Source organism: Schistocerca serialis, chromosome 9 (genome assembly GCF_023864345.2).
Source record: "Schistocerca serialis cubense isolate TAMUIC-IGC-003099 chromosome 9, iqSchSeri2.2, whole genome shotgun sequence".
NCBI lineage: Eukaryota > Metazoa > Arthropoda > Insecta > Orthoptera > Acrididae > Schistocerca > Schistocerca serialis.
Window position 1 is genome coordinate 279,856,969 of NC_064646.1, and position 17,477 is coordinate 279,874,445.

Genomic DNA, 17,477 nt, shown 5'->3' on the forward strand with positions numbered 1-17,477 from the left:
CATTAAAGCGACAAAGACAGATTTGGTTTAACGTCCCGGTGCGCAAGCTCGGATTGTGTCAAAGATGGAAGAAGGAAACCGCTCGTGTCTTTTCGAAGGAACCATCCCAGCATTTGCCTCGAGTGATTTAGGGAAAGCACGGAAAAGCTAAATCAGGATGTGTTTGAATCGTCGTCCTACCAAATGCGAGTCGAGTGTGCTAACCACTGCGCCACCTCGCACAGTCAATATTAAAGTATCGGCCATATAAAGGTTTCGTAAGCTGTCTCCTTCGTGAGTGGCTGTTATTTCTGTAGATTTCTCTATGAACCTCACTCTTACACTTGGCCGCTAGGGATTAGCCGAGCGGTCTGAGGCGCTGCAGTCATGGACTGTGCGGCTGGTCCCGGCGGAGGTTCGAGTCCTCCCTCGGGCATGGGTGTGCGTGTTTGTCCTTAGGATAATTTAGGTTAAGTAGTGTGTAAGCTTAGGGACTGATGACCTTAGCAGTTAAGTCCCATAAGATTTCACACACATTTGAACATTTTTTTTCTTACACTTGCCTTTCGCTCTGATTATTGTTGAGTGGATGTTCCACTTTAAACAGCCCCGTACGCATACTTCCAGATATTTAATGGATGTGATTGTTTCAAGTGCTTTGTAAACATTCAATCACGGGCCTTTGCGCCTATTAATACGAAATATATTCCTTTTCTTTGCACTCAGGGTCAACTGCGATCTCTGGAATTCACGTGTTAATGCATTTACCTTCAGTTTGCTAGTGTTGAAAAGTCTCTGCAAAGAACAAAACTGTAAGCAAACAGCCTAGTGGAACTTCCGCCGTTATCCAGGGCGAACCAAAATTCGTGCGTCCTCATGCGACGGGGCGTTTCCTTGCATACCATCAACACAAAACAATCTCTAACAAAATATCGTCCCACATGTGTTTTCGGTAGAAACTGGACAAAAAAAAGGGCAATTTGGAAGCACTGTAATAACATGTACAACAAGAAACTTCATTCAGTAAACACAGCCATGCTGAACAGTTACGTCAGAAGGTAAAATTTTGCGTTAAAATACTCGAGTTGACGAGTTCGATTCCAGGTTTAGATCTAATTGTTAGTTTTATAATATTTGTCTATCGAATAATGCTGTGGTACACATCATTTATTAAACGATATGTATCTACATCTACATCTACATTTATACTACGCAAGCCACCCAACGGTGTGTGGCGGAGGGCACTTCATGTACCACTGTCATTACCTCTCTTTCCTGTTCCAGTCGCGTATGGTTCGCGGGAAGAACGACTGCCGGAAAGCCTCCGTGCGCGCTCGAATCTCTCTAATTTTACATTCGTGTTCTCCTCGGGAGGTATAAGAAGGGGGAAGCAATATATTCGATACCTCATCCAGAAATGCAGCCTCTCGAAACCTGGACAGCAAGCTACTACACCGCGATGCAGAGCGCCTCTCTTGCAGAATCTGCCACTTGAGCTTGATAAACATCTCCGTAACGCTATCACGCGTACCAAATAACCCTGTGACGAAACGCGCCGTTCTTCTTTGGATCCTCTGTATCTCCTCTGTCAACCCGACCTGGTACAGATCCCACACTGATGAGCAATACTCAAGCATAGGTCGAACGAGTGTTTTGTAAGCCACCTCCTTTGTTGATGGACTACATTTTCTAAGGACCCTCCCAATGACTCTCAACCTGGCACCCGCCTTACCAACAATTAATTTTATATGATCATTCCACTTCAAATCGTTCCGTACGCATACTCCCAGATATTTTACAGAAGTAACTACTACCAGTGTTTGTTCTGCTATCATATAATCATACAATAAAGGATCTTCCTTTCTGTCTATTCGCAATACATTACATTTGTCTATGTTAAGGGTTAGTTGCCACTCCATGCACCAAGTGCCTATCCGCTGCAGATCTTCCTGCATTTTGCTGCAATTTTCTAATGCTGCCATTTCTCTGTATACTACAGCATCATCCGCGAAAAGTCGCATGGAACTTCCGGCACTATCTACTAGGTCATTTATATGTATTGTGAAAAGCAATGGTCCCATAACACTCCCCTGTGGCACGCCAGAGGTTACTTTAACGTCTGTAGACGTCTCTCCATTGAGAACAATATGCTGTGTTCTGTTTGCTAAAAACTCTTCAATCCAGCCACACAGCTGGTCTGATACTCCGTTGGCTCTTACTTTGTTTATCAGGCGACAGCGAGGAACTGTATCGAACGCCTTCCGCAAGTCAAGGATGATGGCATCTACCTGGGAGCCTGTATCTAATATTTTCTGGGTCTCATGAACAAATAAAGCGAGTTAGGTCTCACACGATCGCTGTTTCCGGAATCCATGTTGATTCATATAGAGTAGATTCTGGGTTTCTAGAAATGACATGCTACGCGAGCAAAAAACATGTTCTAAAATTCTACAACAGATTGATGTCAGAGATATAGGCCTATAGTTTTGCGCATCTGCTCGACGACCCTTCTTGAAAACTGGAACTACCTGTGCTCTTTTCCAATCATTTGAAACCTTCCGTTACTCTAGAGACATGCGGTACACGGCTGTTAGAAGGCGGGCAAGTTCTATCGTGCTGTGAACCGAGCAAGAGGTAAACACCGCGCGACGCCTCCATCATCACACAGTAGCAGTCGCCCGCCGGGCGCCGATCAGTTCGGGCACCATCCTCCGGATGGCACTCACAAACCTGGAGCTCTTCCTGCTTCCACGCTACTTTCTCCAACATCTATCGTTAGAGTGGACATCAGTCCGCAGCTCGTGGTCGTGCGGTAGCGTTCTCGCTTCCCACGCCCGGGTTCCCGGGTCCGATTCCCGGCGAGGTCAGGGATTTTCTCTGCCTCGTGATGACTGGGTGTTGTGTGATGTCCTTAGGTTATTTAGGTTTAAGTAGTTCTAAGTTCTAGGGGACTGATGACCATAGCTGTTAAGTCCCATAGTGCTCAGAGCCAAGAGTGGACATCAGTCAATAGGGAAAGCTGTCAACCACATATTCCATTACTTCGGTCTTGTATTGGAGAATCTGGAAATTATTCCGACAATAGTCACAAAATACGACGTGCTGCGGACACTTAAATAGTTACGAACTACAGTCAAACAGTTTAGATCAGCGCCTGCAACCCGGTACGTAAAGTACTCTGAAGACTGCCTTCTGACTCAGCAGTCACCATTTACAGAGAACTTGGACTATTAAGAGTGTCTGCAACATTACTATCAGTTACATATCACAGACTGCCAAGAGACAGAAAAATTACTGGGTATCATGGATTAGGTTTAGGACAAGTGCTGCCCATAAAATTATATTAGAGTTAAGTACCATATTGTAATACACTCTTAATAAATGTTATTTCTTATTGAGTTGCCACATTTCTGTTCTAGTGCGGCTTGCCACAGCAAGTGTTTTCTGAACAATTATAGTACGCAATGGCTACCTTCCAGGAACTATAGCAGGCAAACATTTTTCTGCTACTGTCGCTGTTTGGCCTGAATTAATTCAGTTACTACATTCTCCGCAGTATTCCACAAATACACTCTTTAATGCTGAAAAACAATTATTTGTCACACATGTCACAAATATTCATGAAGAGTAATAATTAGTTGACACAAACTACCTTTCACGGTACAGAAATAAATAGAAAAAGTAACAATCTGGAGATGTTAAACATACTTACTACATTCTGTAAGAGTGAACAGTTGTAATCCTGCAAATACACAATTAGTGACAGCATGGCTTTGACAAAAGACAAACTGTCTTCCTAGCAAATGCTCAGATCACCGCGTTGCGTCTCCAAATATTTAGCGACGCATTGCTTCATGTTTCTCCGAACTGCTCTCTTAAGAGTGGAACAATGAAAACGTTTGTACTCTAACTTCTGTGTTATTACTAAATAATTGGACGCCTCTAGTGTAAGACTTGCTGTAATTTCTGTTCAACGGTTAATAACGTAGATACCATATCATGCAGTCTAAGATAAAGACATTAAAAAATTACGCTTAGACCTGGAATTGAATTTGAAAACTCAAGTATTCTAACACAAAACTATACTCACTGCACTAACATCCTTTTAAATTAACAAGAGTTAGTATTGTTTTCCTTAATTAGAGTATCATTTCGGTATAAAGAAACAAGTGCAATTACAAATATAATGGAATGAAATTTTTTTGTTAAAAAAATGTTCTTTTACTTTATATAAGGTGACGTCCTGTGACAAACATTTATTTTCAGTGAGGCTTGCACGTTATACAATACAAAAGTTATGGAATTAAGTTTTCAACAGGGGAAAGAGGTGTGTCGAGTTTAATATGCGACAACATTATCTATGCGGTAGCTTTTACTACAAACCAACCGCTCAAATTTGGTTCTTTCCTCTACTTGGATGAAGTTTCCTCTGCTGCAGATGCGCCCTTCTGATCAACCTTTAAAGGTTCCGATAATTGTTTACCGCTGTGACCTTACTATAGGCGCTATCCTCTCATCAGCATCAGGCATATACAGTGTTTCTTTCTTCGGTGCAACAATACTAATTATACCTTCCGAGGATAAGATCGGTGCTACATTATTTATATCAGTTTCTTCCACTATAAGGTAACGACGAGTTCAACTACGTGAAATATATCCATGTTGGCTGGCCCTGTCTCTCCTCGTGTTCGCTTCTACAAAGACCAATTTGTCAATCACCTTAACTGTAGCTTCATGAGGTCTGAACTGTTGCAGATCAAGGTTCACCTTTAAGCCATCAGCACCGTAGCATACGGCTGCAATGAGTTCTTTCTATGCAGCTTGCAACCGACTCAAAGCATCGAGAGGCAGGCTACTATTATACAGACGGCTAATTCTCGGGCTTGGACACTCTGTTTCACCAAAAATCAGTGGCGGCAACGGCATCGCGAAACATATTTATCGGGATTCAGGTATTACTTCTGTATTCCAAGGGTAATTCCGTGATTCCTTGATAATGTTGCAAACTATCAAATATGATGGGAAAGCGTAAATGTATTAATATGAGGTAACGGACCCTGGTCTGGAAACAATCTAATCGACAACTATAAGCGAAAATCGTTCTGATACCTCTGAAAGTGGATCTCTTTTGCTGCAAGCTCTTTGCTTTCATGGAGGAGTCAGTATGGACAGAAACAAGAAAGTCCAGTTAACATAGGCTCTGCGGTGCATACTTTAAGAACTATGAGGATTTGTTCGTCGTTGATACTACGAAACACATCTCTTCTGTTGGAGTAAAGGAGGTCGAACGATTTTCGCTTGTAGCTTTCGTCTCGGTCGTTTCCGGACCAGGGAACCTTACCTCAAATTACGTTTGCCCTTCTCCATCTTCTTGAAAGTTAGTAACATCATGACGGAAGCACCCCATATATTGAGTGATGGCGCGCTGTGGGATGATCTGGGATGTTTTCAGGCGACCAAGCACTATCTGGGCGTTAGAGCCATACATTACTGAATGACGATGCTTCTCTTGCAGGTGATTACAGAGTCGCAAAACTACCTGTCACTGACGACCACTTTCTACCGAAAATAAGCGCGGAACGAAATTTTATAAGAGACATTTTTGTTAGCATGCAAGGAACCCTTCTGTGGCGTCCTAATGTGCGAATGTCAGTTCATCCCGTACATATTTCTATTCGCCTGGCTGAGTGGTCAGTGTCGCTACTACCGGTACTACCAGGGGTTTTTCCTCCGTAGGACGACTGGAATGGGGTGCACTCAGCTTCGTCAAGCCATTTCAGGAGCTACACTGTGGCTATTAAAATTGCTACACCAACAAAAAATGCAGATGATAAACAGGTATTCATTGGACAAATACATTATACTACAACTGACATGTGATTACATTTTCACGCAAAGTGGGTACATAGATCCTGAGAAATCAGTACCCAGAACAACCACCTCTGGCCATAATAACGGCCTAGATACGCCTGGGCATTGAGTCAAACAGAGCTCGGATGGCGTGTACAGGTACAGCTGCCCATGCAGCTTCAACAAGATACCACTGTTCATCAAGAGTAGTGACTGGCGTATTGTGACGAGCCAGTTGCTCGTCCACCATTGACCAGACGTTTTCAATTGGTGAGAGATCTGGCGAACGTGCTGGCCAGGGCAGTAGTCTAACATTTTCTGTATCCAGAAAGGCCCGTACAGGACCTGCAACATGCGGTCGTGCACTGTCCTGCTGAAATGTCAGGTTTCTCAGGGATCGAATGAAGGGTAGAGCCACAGGTCGTAACACATCTGAAATGTAACGTTCACTGTTCAAAGTGCCGCCAATGCGAACAAGAGGTGACCGAAACGTGTAACCAATGGCACCCCATACCATCACGCCAGGTGATACGCCAGTATGGCGATGACGAATACACGCTTCCAATGTGCGTTCACCTCGATGTCGCCAAACACGGATGCGACCATCATGATGCTGTAAACAGAACCTGATTCGTCCGAAAAAATGACGTTTTTTCATTTGTGCACACAGGTTGGTCGATGAGTACACCATCGCAGGCACTCCTGTCTGTGATGCAGCGGCAAGGGTAACCACAGACATGGTCTGCGAGCTGATAGTCCATGCTGCTGCAAACGTCGTCGAACTGTTCGTGCAGATGATTGTTGTCTTGGGAACGTTCCCATCTGTTGACTCAGGGATCGAGATGTGGCTGCACGATCCGTTACAGCCATGCGGATAAGATGCCTGTCATCTCGACTGTTAGTAATACGAAGCCGTTGGGATCCAGCACGGTGTTCCTTATTACCCTCCTGTACCTACCGATTCCATACTGTGCTAACAGTCATTGGATCTCGAGCAACACGAGCAGCAATGTCTCGATACGATAAACCGCAATCGCGGCAGGCTACAATCCGACCTTAATCAAAGTCGTAAACGTGATGGTACGCATTTATGCTTCTTACACGAGGCATCACAACAACGTTTCACCAGGAAACGTCGGTCAACTGCTGTTTATGTATGAGAAATCGGTTGGAAACTTTCCTCATGTCAGTACGTTGTAGGTGTCGTCACCGGCGCCAACCTTGTGTGAATGTTCTGAAAAGGTAATCATTTGCATATCACAGCATCATCTTCCTCTCGGTTAAATTTCGCGTCTGTCGCACGTCATCTTCGTAGTGTAGCAATTTTAATGGCCAGTAGTGTATTTGACCGAGTAGTAGCGGCATTAGGTCTGCTACAGCGATAACGGCAGAGTGTGCAGTCTGCTGACTCCCTGTACTCCATACCGCAGCGGCAGAGGATGGAACGGTGGTCGGTCGTCCCGACTGGCCCGTCTGCGGTTAGAACAGTGATGCTGGCTTGTACATTTCTGCTCCAGAGAAACAAAACCTCGTCTCCGTGTGTAATCGGTTGACTGTGTGGTGTGTTTTCTATGTGGAGAAGCACTATTGTGTTAATTAGTTACCCTGACGATGGAGGTCTTCCCGACGGCGGACGCCCCCAGGAGCGCCACCTTGACGCAGCTGAGGCAGGAGTCCGCCCCCGCACTTGGGGGCCGAGCTGCGTGGTCTCCGCGGGGCCGGCCGCCTCCGGAAGGTCCTGCGAGCACACGGGAACAAGTCCGAGCTTCATCTCCTGTTTGCGGCACACTCTCATAGTTTGCTATACTGAGGCCACATGACAAAATAACGACAGCACCATCAAACAAAAATAGAAATTCCTTAGTTTAATCGTTCGTAGATCATTTACTTACTTGTTATTTATTTATTTAACCTGATCAGATTTGGCCCTCAGGACCTCTCTTACTTTGGCAATGGGTTTTACACGTACATTACTTTTTGCATCTTTGACTGTTGTATCAAAACATTATGATTGTGAAAAAACACTATGACCACTGTAATTCCACAGGCTTTCGTGGCCGTTGTCACTGAAGTTAAAATCTTACCGGTTATTAGGCCACGTCATATTTCTACTAAAATGATCGGCGTTTGCCGGCCGAGGTGGCCGAGCGGTTCTAGGCGCTACGGTCGCAGGTTCGAATCCTGCCTGGGCATGGATGTGTGTGATATCCTTAAGTTAGTTAGGTTTAAGTATTTCTAAGTTCTAGGGGACTGATGACCTCAGCAGTTAAGTCCCATAGTGCTCAGAGCCATTTTTTTGATGGGCGTTTCGACCCCTCTGCTGGGATCTTCCTCAGGACCTTATGGTGCCCACTATTGCTAGAACACTGTTAGAGACGAGTGTCACGTCCTCTTATAAAGGGTTTTCTCGCGTTCGTGCTGGAGAAGTGATAGTATAGGTTAAAATTCATATGGCTACCATTGGTGGGCCATAGTCATATGCTAATATTCCCGCTCTGATGCAGAAGAAGTGGCATTTTTGGCTAATCTCCTGTAGATACCATTGGCGGCCCATCGTCACTGGACAGAAAGGCACTATTTCACACTTACACTGGAAAACGGCTATTGGTTGGTCGTCATCATTGGCTGGATTCGAAACGGACAGAGCATGAGAGGCAGACTGTTTACCCAAAATATTATTGTCCGCCGAAGTGATTTGCAGCGCGTTGTTTATGTCGCTCGCACACCGCGGCCGCGTATTCACTTTCTTGATGGCGTGGAGCTACGATGCCGGAAGCCTATAGCCGCCCTATCTATTGAAATTACATTCATTCTTGGAAATTTCAACCGCTTCTCGGACTTTCCTTCTATAAATGTTTGTTTCCTTAGCCAGGAGATTGAGCGAAGACGCTCAGTCTGCAGGTATCACTTGAAGATGACGGCAAGGAACGCTGTCGAAATATAGTGGTTTGAAAACGACTGCACCCGGCTGGAGACCCGAGAACAGTACAAACAGTTAATTCGCCGGGAAAGCCTAAGATCACACATCATAACGTTTTGGTTGTCGGCGAAGAGATCGGCCCCGTTCACGCGCCATGCCACTGTGGAACGTGACATTGCGTGCCTTGCTGACCTATTAAATGTAACTGTTCTACATCTACATCTACATGGTTACTCAGAAATTCACACTGAAGTGCCTGGCAGAGGGTTCATCGAACCATTTTCATACTACTTCTCTACCATTCCACTCTCGAATGGTGAGTGGGAAAAAGGAACACCTAAATCTTTCGGTTCGAGCTCTGATTTCTGTTATTTTATTATGATGATCATTTCTCCCTACGTAGGTGAGTGTCAACAAAAAATTTCGCATTCGGAAGAGAAAGATGGTGATTGAGATTTCGTAAATAGATCTCGCCCCAAAGAAAACCGCGGTTGTTTCAGTGACTGCCACCCCAACACGCGTATCGTATCAGTGACACTCTCATCACTGTTGCGCGATAACACGAAACAGGCTGCGTTCTTTGCCCTTTTAAGATGTCCTCCGTCAATCCTACCTGGTAAAGATCCCACACCGCAGAGCAATATTCCAGCAGTGTAATATAGGCTGTCTCTTTAGTGGGTTTTTCGCATCTTCTAAGTGTTCTGCCAGCAAAGCGCAGCCTTTGTTTCACCTTCCCCACAATATTCTCTATGTGGTGTTTCCAATTTAAGTTGATCGTAATCGTAATTCCTAGGTATTTAGTCGAATTGACAACCCTTAGATTTGTGCGATTTATCGTATACCCAAAATTTATCGGATTTCTTTTAGTACCCATGTGGATGACCTCGCACTTTCTTTGTTTAGTGCCAATTGCCACTTTTTGCACCATACAGAAGGTCTCTCTAGATCATTTTGTAACTGAAATTGATCATCTGATGATTTTACTAGACGGTAAATTGCAGCATCATCTGAAAACAATCGAAGGGGGCTGCTCAGATTATCATCTAGATCATTGATGTAAATCAGGAACAGAAGAGGGCCTATGACACTACCTTGCGGAACGCCAGATATGACTTCTGTTGTACTCGATGATTTACCATCTATCACTACGAACTGTGATCTCTCTGAGAGGAAATCACGAATACAGTCACACAACTGAGACGCTTCTCCATATGCACGCAATTTGATTAATAGTCGCTTGTGAGTAACGGTATCAAAAGCCTTCTGGAAATCTAGGAATATGGTATCGATCTGAGATCCCTTGTCGACAGCACATATTACTTCATGGGAATAAAGAGATAGCTGTGTTGCACAACAACGATGTTTTCTGAATCCGTGTTGGTTATTTATCAATAAGTCATTTTCTTCAAGGTGATTCATAATGTTCGAGTACAGTATATGCTCTAAAATCCTACTGCAAACTGAGATCAGTGATATGGATCTGTAATTCAATGGGTTACTCCTATTTCCTTTCTTCACTATTGGTGTGACCTGTGCTACTTTCCAGTCTTTAGGAACAGACCTTTCGTCAAGTGAACGGTTGTATATGATTGCTAAGAAAGGCGCTATTGTGTCTGCATACTTTGAAAGGAACCTGATTGGTATACCATCTGGACCGGAAGACTTGCCTTTCTTAAGTGATTTGAGTTGTTTCGCAACACCTAAGATATCTACTTTTATGTCACTCATGATAACAGCTGTTCTGGTTTCGAATTCTGGAATATTTACTTCATCTTCTTTCGTGAAGGAATTACGGAAAACTGTATTTAGTAACTCCGCTGCACTGTTGCACAGTATAGCGCTAATCTGCTACTATAGTTGACCATGGTCTACCCCGTCTCCTTTGGGCAGCAGTGTTTATATATCTGAATGCTCCTCATACCCTTGAAACTATGCTATGAGCAATACCAAACTCCTGGGCTACATTCGTCACTTTTCGTCCTCCTTCCAGTTTCCTGATGATTGTTCCCCGTGTAAAGTCTTCCAAATGTTGTCTCTGGGCCATGTTGTAATGAATACCATCACAGTGTGTCTTAACGGTTCGCTCATGGACACACACTGTCTTTCCCTGTTGACTGAACTGCCTCGTGTTGTAGCCTCAGCCCCATTCGGCGCTATAGTCGCGCTGATCTCACGCCACGTGCTTTGCTACTTACTGTGTACGACTGGGAGACTTCTCGCAACACGCTTCCGTACCCTCGTTCATTTCCGCCGAGTAGTTAATATGTTTTGTTACATTATTTACCTCGTGCTTAGGTGTTGCAGAGCAGCGAAATTATGTCAGGGGTTTTTCTAGGCTGTTGGTTATTACTTAGAGACAAACGAAACATTGACAGAGGACTTTCACATTAGCACCTCAGTGGTGACGGCTATCGGGAGGCGATTCGTGGTAAGCGGCAGGTGTGCTTGTCGTGTGCATGTGGGATAGTCAAGCGGCATTTGCGAAGCGGCTTGTTCTTTGCATGAAGATGGCAGACACTGTACGAACGGCCGAGGCCCACGTTGTCCTGAACAGAAGTGTGCTGGCTGTGAGTAACTCACAGTCACTGTATTAGAGATGAAGCACTGAACGATCTCCAAGCAGTACTTGGAGTGCCTCAACGACTCCCCATATTGCTAAATTTGGCCTGGGTGTGTCCTTACACCTGAATGGCCATGCAGGATTCGTCATCTCTCCAACAAAATTTCTTACCAACTTCTGTTGCTGTTTAATGACGCTCTGTTTTCTCATGCTAAAAGAAACACACGTTTTCTCAATAATCTTTCGCTCTGAAAGCTATCCTCTTTGTGGTTTACTTTGCCAACATCCACCCAGCTCCGTATATTGTTGGGCCGTACATTTTCTTCTTATTCTTCATGATCATCATTTGGTGTTCTGCCTGCTGGCAGGTCCCTGACACCATCTCACCCTGTTCCAGGTCAACTACTTCGTAGTCTGGTACCTTCCTCATTAAACTTCATCCAGAATTTTTATTCTTGTTTTTCCTATTTACTTCCATCCTTCCATTGTAGGTTCAATAGCAGTTCCCAGAATTCCTTTTCCTCGCAGTGTATCTCCCGTTTAGTTTGCTTTCCTTTTGCTAAACAGATTGAGTGAGTTCTTTGTATCTTCCAGAGCTTCAGAGTTCATGACTTTATTCATCCATTTTATTTTCTCGGTTCCCGCCCCTCCACCTCTCCAATACCAACTGCTCCGATTTTGTCTCCTTTTCTATTCTTCAGTGCACAGTTTTCAAATCAGTTCTGAAAAACACCCCTAACGAAATATCTGACCAAATTTTTCCTAACTCCAACCCCAATTTGCTGCATATAACTGGACATCCCACTGCCTATGTGGAAAATAACGGGACACTACCACATTAATTTCGCAAGCAGTACATGGTGTGTCTCTCCACGTGAAAGTGTCCAAAGTTAAAACTTCCCCTCACTCGGAACTCCAGGAGGCGAACACATTGAAAGCAAACATATTAAGTGTGACAATCGCTGAACTATATGAAATAAAATCGTCGTAACCTCTGAAAGATTTGCTTCTGGATATTAAAACTGCATGGTTTGCCGCGGCGTATGATGAGAGTTAGTATGACCATGCGCCTTGTTGTTGTCAGCCTTGTTGTTCGTCAATAAACAAAATTGGCGCGTTTGGGGGACTGAGAATCCGCATTTCGCGATCGAGAAGTCTCTTCACCCTCAACGAGTGAACGGAATAATCGGTGCGATATTACTTGATGCCACGGTGACCACCGAACGGTACGTGAAGGTTTTGGAAAATGTTTTCATCCCCATTATCCAAAGTGAACCTGATTTCGATAAGATGTGGTTAATTCAAGACGGACCTCGATCCCATCGAAGCAGGAGTGTTCGATGTCCTGGAGGAGCACTTTGGGGACGGCATTCTGCCTCTGGGGTACTCAGAGGCCGTTGGCACGGTTGTCGATTGCCGCCATGTTCTCCGGATCTGAATGCATGGGACTCCTTTTTGTGGGGCTATATTAAAGACAAGATGTGCAACAATAAGCCCAAAACCATTGCTAAGCTGAAAACAGCCATTCAGGAGGTCATCGACAGAATCAATGTTCCGACACTTCGGCGAGTCATGCAGAATTTTTCTGCTCGTCTGCGCCACATGATCGTCAATGGTGGCACCTATATAGAACATGTCATAACCTAAGTCCGAATATCTGTAGTGAGGTTTACATGTCGAATAAAGTGTATCTACGCCGTAGTTCGTAACTAATTCACTTTTTTTTCATATAATTCAATAACTTTCACCCTGTATGAAAGGAAGGAGGAGAGAATGAAGTAAGGGAAGATAAGGGTTGGACCACGAAATGTCGATGCCCTGCTATTAGCAGGAAAGATGAAGATGCAAAACAGGAGATGGAAAGAAACAGATGAGATGCACTTGGCAAGTGTGAAATAAGATGGGAGAGAACGGAGAGGTAGAAATCGAAGATTACAAACTTTTCTTCTCTGGGGAAATCAAGAACGTAGAAAACCGAATTGGACTACTGTAAGGACGGAAACTAAAAGGTAAGGTAATAAAGTTCCACACTGTTGATGAGAGATTGATGATGATACGACTGCAGTGTATTGATAAAGATGTGGTATTAATGCAGGCATACGTACCAACCAGTCAGCGTAGAGATGAGAAGGTGGAAGGATATTATGAGAAGATTCAAGAACTTATCGGGAAAGAAAGTAGAAGTGCCTGCATTATTGTTAACGGGGACTGGAATACAGCAGCCGAGCGGTTCTAGGCGCTTCAGTCCGGAACCGCGCTGCTGCTACGGTGGCAGGTTCTAATCCTGCCTCGGGCATGGATGTGTGTGATGTCCTTAGGTTAGTTAGGTTTAAGTAGTTCTAAGTCCTAGGGGACTGATGACCTCAGCTCTTAAGTCCCATAGTGCTCAGAGCCATTTGAACCATTTTTTTTTATTTTTTTTGGAATACAGCGGTGGGCGAAGAAAGAGATGAATAAGATGAATAGAAAGAGGAGATTATTACGTGGAAAACTGGTTATAAGTCTGAGGAAAATGTTTGGCAAGTGTTTTGTCCTGAGTGTGGCACTCTGTAGGGCAGAAATATCGACACTGAGTCGAGAGGATGAGAAAAGGCTAGAAGTAATTCAGATGTGGATGTGGAGGAGAATGGAGAGAATAAGCTGGATGAAAACAGTAAACCAGGCAAGAATGGTGAAAAGTGTTGGTGAGAGGAGACGACTGCTACAGGTTATAAGAAAAGGAAGAAGAACTGGGTGGTTTATACGGTGAGACGGGAGCGCCTGCTGACAGTCGGTTTGGAAGGTCTGGTTTGAGATAGGAGAATGAGAGGAAGGAGGAGATACAAAACGATAGACAACATAGAGGTAGTCACGCAGACCTGGGGAGTATGGCAGAAGGCAGGAGAGCATCGAGAGTTACCACGTGAAAACCTGTCTTTGGACAGAACACTGATGGCGACGAGTTATCCGTTAGCAAACACCAGAAAATTGCTGTGCCTCGGCTTGTCGCCAACCAGTCAGACACCAGTGTCCAGCGGGTGGCCTGTACAAAAGGCTGCGGGGACCACGTGAGCAAATGCGACAGAGGCATCGAGTAAGATGGCCACCAGGGGTCGAAATCACCGTGGACTTACTTGCTTCCGTAGAGACACGCGTGCGCAAATAGTTCTGACAGTATCCACGCACATCCACCGTATTTAGGCCAGTGCTCATCAGTGCCAGGCCAGTTCATTCTCAGAGACGTCTCTGGCCCAGGGGCCAACCGAGTGGTGGTTCATCAGTCAACGTCTCGCTTAGGAACTATCTCGCATGGAGGATCATCGACGACCACTATCCTGCCAGAAGCCAGCGCCAATCGGAGCAGTCAGTTCCTTCGTCGGACCCCGCCGAGATGTGGATTTCTTCTGCAACACAGATTTGTGTGGAGATAGGTATTGGGCTCTCACCATGTTGCGCTTTTAAACTTTCAATTCCTTCTGTACGAGGGCAATGACTTCATCTGTGGTTATTCAGGCTCTGTCCTTCAGTTAAGTGTACATTGTGTCTCTGTGTGGAGACCAACACCAAACAGTGAACTCCTAATTGGGTTACTAACTTTGAAACATTCATAGTGAATCCACAGTTTGAACGTTTGGTTATTTCGATCTTGGCCTTCTGCCAGTTAATCATTTATTGCCTCTCGTTTAGGACTTGAATTACAAATCGATCTTTCATTTCTGTATAAATGAAGCTCCCGAAAGGGGACTTGAGTTTGATTTCAATCCATATTATTGCTTACGGACTGAGAAACTTGCTTTTTTATGTGTTTATGAAAAATCTGATGAACTTGGTATGCAGTCCCGGCACGGGACATATCAAAATATCTGTAGGGGATACCTGGGCACGTTTATGCACGTAGCACGTTTGCGCAGAGCACTTTTCTCGGGATACATTCTTGTTAGAGAGTTACCAACGATGGAAGAATAGTACTGCCATCTACCGTGGGCTCTTAAAAAGTTGATGGCACCAACTGAGTCAACGTTTGGTGCGAGGTACATATTTGTATTCTTATGCAAGGTGAGTAAATTTTGTTATTCAATTATCGAAGCTCTTAAGGAGCATACTTTTGGAACTGAGAACAGATAAATGTGGGTTCCTTTACTGGAGGTTATTCTACTTTACAAGGTACATTTGTATAATTTCAAGGCCTGACAGCTGCCACTGTTATTTGAAAGCAAATTCAAACATGGTGATAAGGTATGTTTACACACTTCTGTTGGGGTAAGTTTACGCAAAATTGCCTTTATACTTACTGCTTGAAACGATACAACCAATCAGAAGCAAATCGAGAATAGGTCCAGTGCCTTAGATATATAAGGTGGACTCGCGATGATTGTTCATAGGAAACATGTTATTTTTTTTTAAGCACAAATTTCAACTTGGACAATGATGATGAATAGGCATTTCATTAGCATTAGACTCTATGTAGGCCATACTATGCTAACAGTTGGAAATTTGTTGGAAATTTGCCAAAAAACATGTTTACTGACAGCAAAATTTTTGTATTTTAACCCGTTATTTGTTGCAAATAAGCCTGTAATTTTATTTACTGATTATAAAAAACTGTTTGATAATTTAAGCAGTGTGTTTTGTTTACTCATTATTGTGTTCTGCAATACGCATAAACATGCCCCCACTAGTGCATAAACTTGTCCCATATATGGGGAATGTTTATTTATTCAACTTGAATCAATTATTTTGCACATTTAAATGCAATGTTGAGTTAGAAGCACATATGTGCCAAGTTATACTTTAATAACCATGTTGTTGAACTGAACAGTTTTAAAGACGATAAATCTAACTAAAAAGATTTAAAAAATTACGAAAAGAAATTCGCATAAATGTGCCCCAGTCTCCCCTACTGTGCAACCTGTACAATCTTATCTTTCGCGACGTTGCTCTTCCATAAAATATTCTCAGACTCTCGCACATCAGTTCTGGAGAAAACCTCGAGCTTTCGACAATAACCACCATCACCTTCGTCAGGAGCAGCTGCCTATCTTGGCTGGTCTGCTGATTTCCCAATGGAGGTGCCATCACTCCCGTAGGGACATAAAGAATGCGGTGAGAGAAATTTGGACAACTTATACACTACACATTAGGCTCATCTGTTGGATATTATAACTGATGTACAGGACAACATCAAGTCTTGTCCAAGTTACCTCAGAACTGATCCTCGGTGTGTTTCCAAAGGGCACCTGAAGAGTCATTGCCCAGCAAGGTATCTATCAGTGTCTCCCAAGCATCCTAATTAGCGTAGAAACACGTGTACTTTCGATTAATGCCAAGTAAAAAATTCCAATGCGAGATTATTAATTACGTTTGGAACATTCTGAAAGGAATTTTGATGGTTTTGTCCTCAGATTTGCTTCTGTGGATGAGGCGTGGTACATGCATTGGGTAGATACTGTTGGCCTCGCATCAACGCAGAAAGATTCGATTTCATCTGCTGGAAATATTATGTGCGGTGTCGTTCGAAATATGAAAGAGATTCTGCTGACTCTTTTCCTAGCAAAAGATAAAAACATATCTCACATACAATAAACACATCTTGTGGACTAACTGGATTAAAATATACGTGTGAAGTCTGCTTTGCAAGAGAAAATAATATTTTTATCAAGAAAGTAAACGTGCCAACAAATAGTAATTGGCAGTAGTATGAGGCCAACCGAACTGACTTCCACTTATTCCAATCTCTAAGGAAATTTGAGGCTTCATAACTTTATTAGTCCATTAAATAGATTATGGAATTCATTGGTATGTATTTTGTAGACGTTCCAGACCAGCGCTTTAGTCGTGGAATCCACTCAATAGAAAAGTCGAACAAAGGTAGCTGACGTAATAATTGCATATTTTATGACAGGAAGTATGTCTTTCATTTCTCGCCTTGCTCTCCTGTACGAGCACAGCCCCACGAGGCATAGCCTATATTCGAGGAGACGAAGCCGGCTGCGGAGTGGAGGACGACAACTGGAATTAAATCTGTGGGGACAGAACTGGCTGCTAAGTGGAGCCGTAGCGTCCCGTACTAATGGAGCTACACCCCTAATGGCGACGTGGGGAGGGGCGAGGCAGAACGGAAGGGACAAATCTGCACGCAGTATCCCGCTAGTAGTTTCCGCACTACCGCTTGACGTCGCCACTGTCCTC

The 17,477-nt window shown here is 43.9% G+C and overlaps 1 protein-coding gene across 1 annotated transcript in view; it reads right to left on the reverse strand.

The window, feature by feature from the left end:
* Positions 1-17,477, reverse strand: part of LOC126419541 (ras-like protein family member 10B) — a 140,189-nt gene that overhangs the window by 66,758 nt on the left and 55,954 nt on the right. Inside the window, exon 2 of the mRNA XM_050086731.1 lies at positions 7,434-7,635. Within this exon, the coding sequence (XP_049942688.1) occupies positions 7,434-7,635 (202 nt within the window). The remainder of the gene's footprint in view (positions 1-7,433; positions 7,636-17,477) is intronic.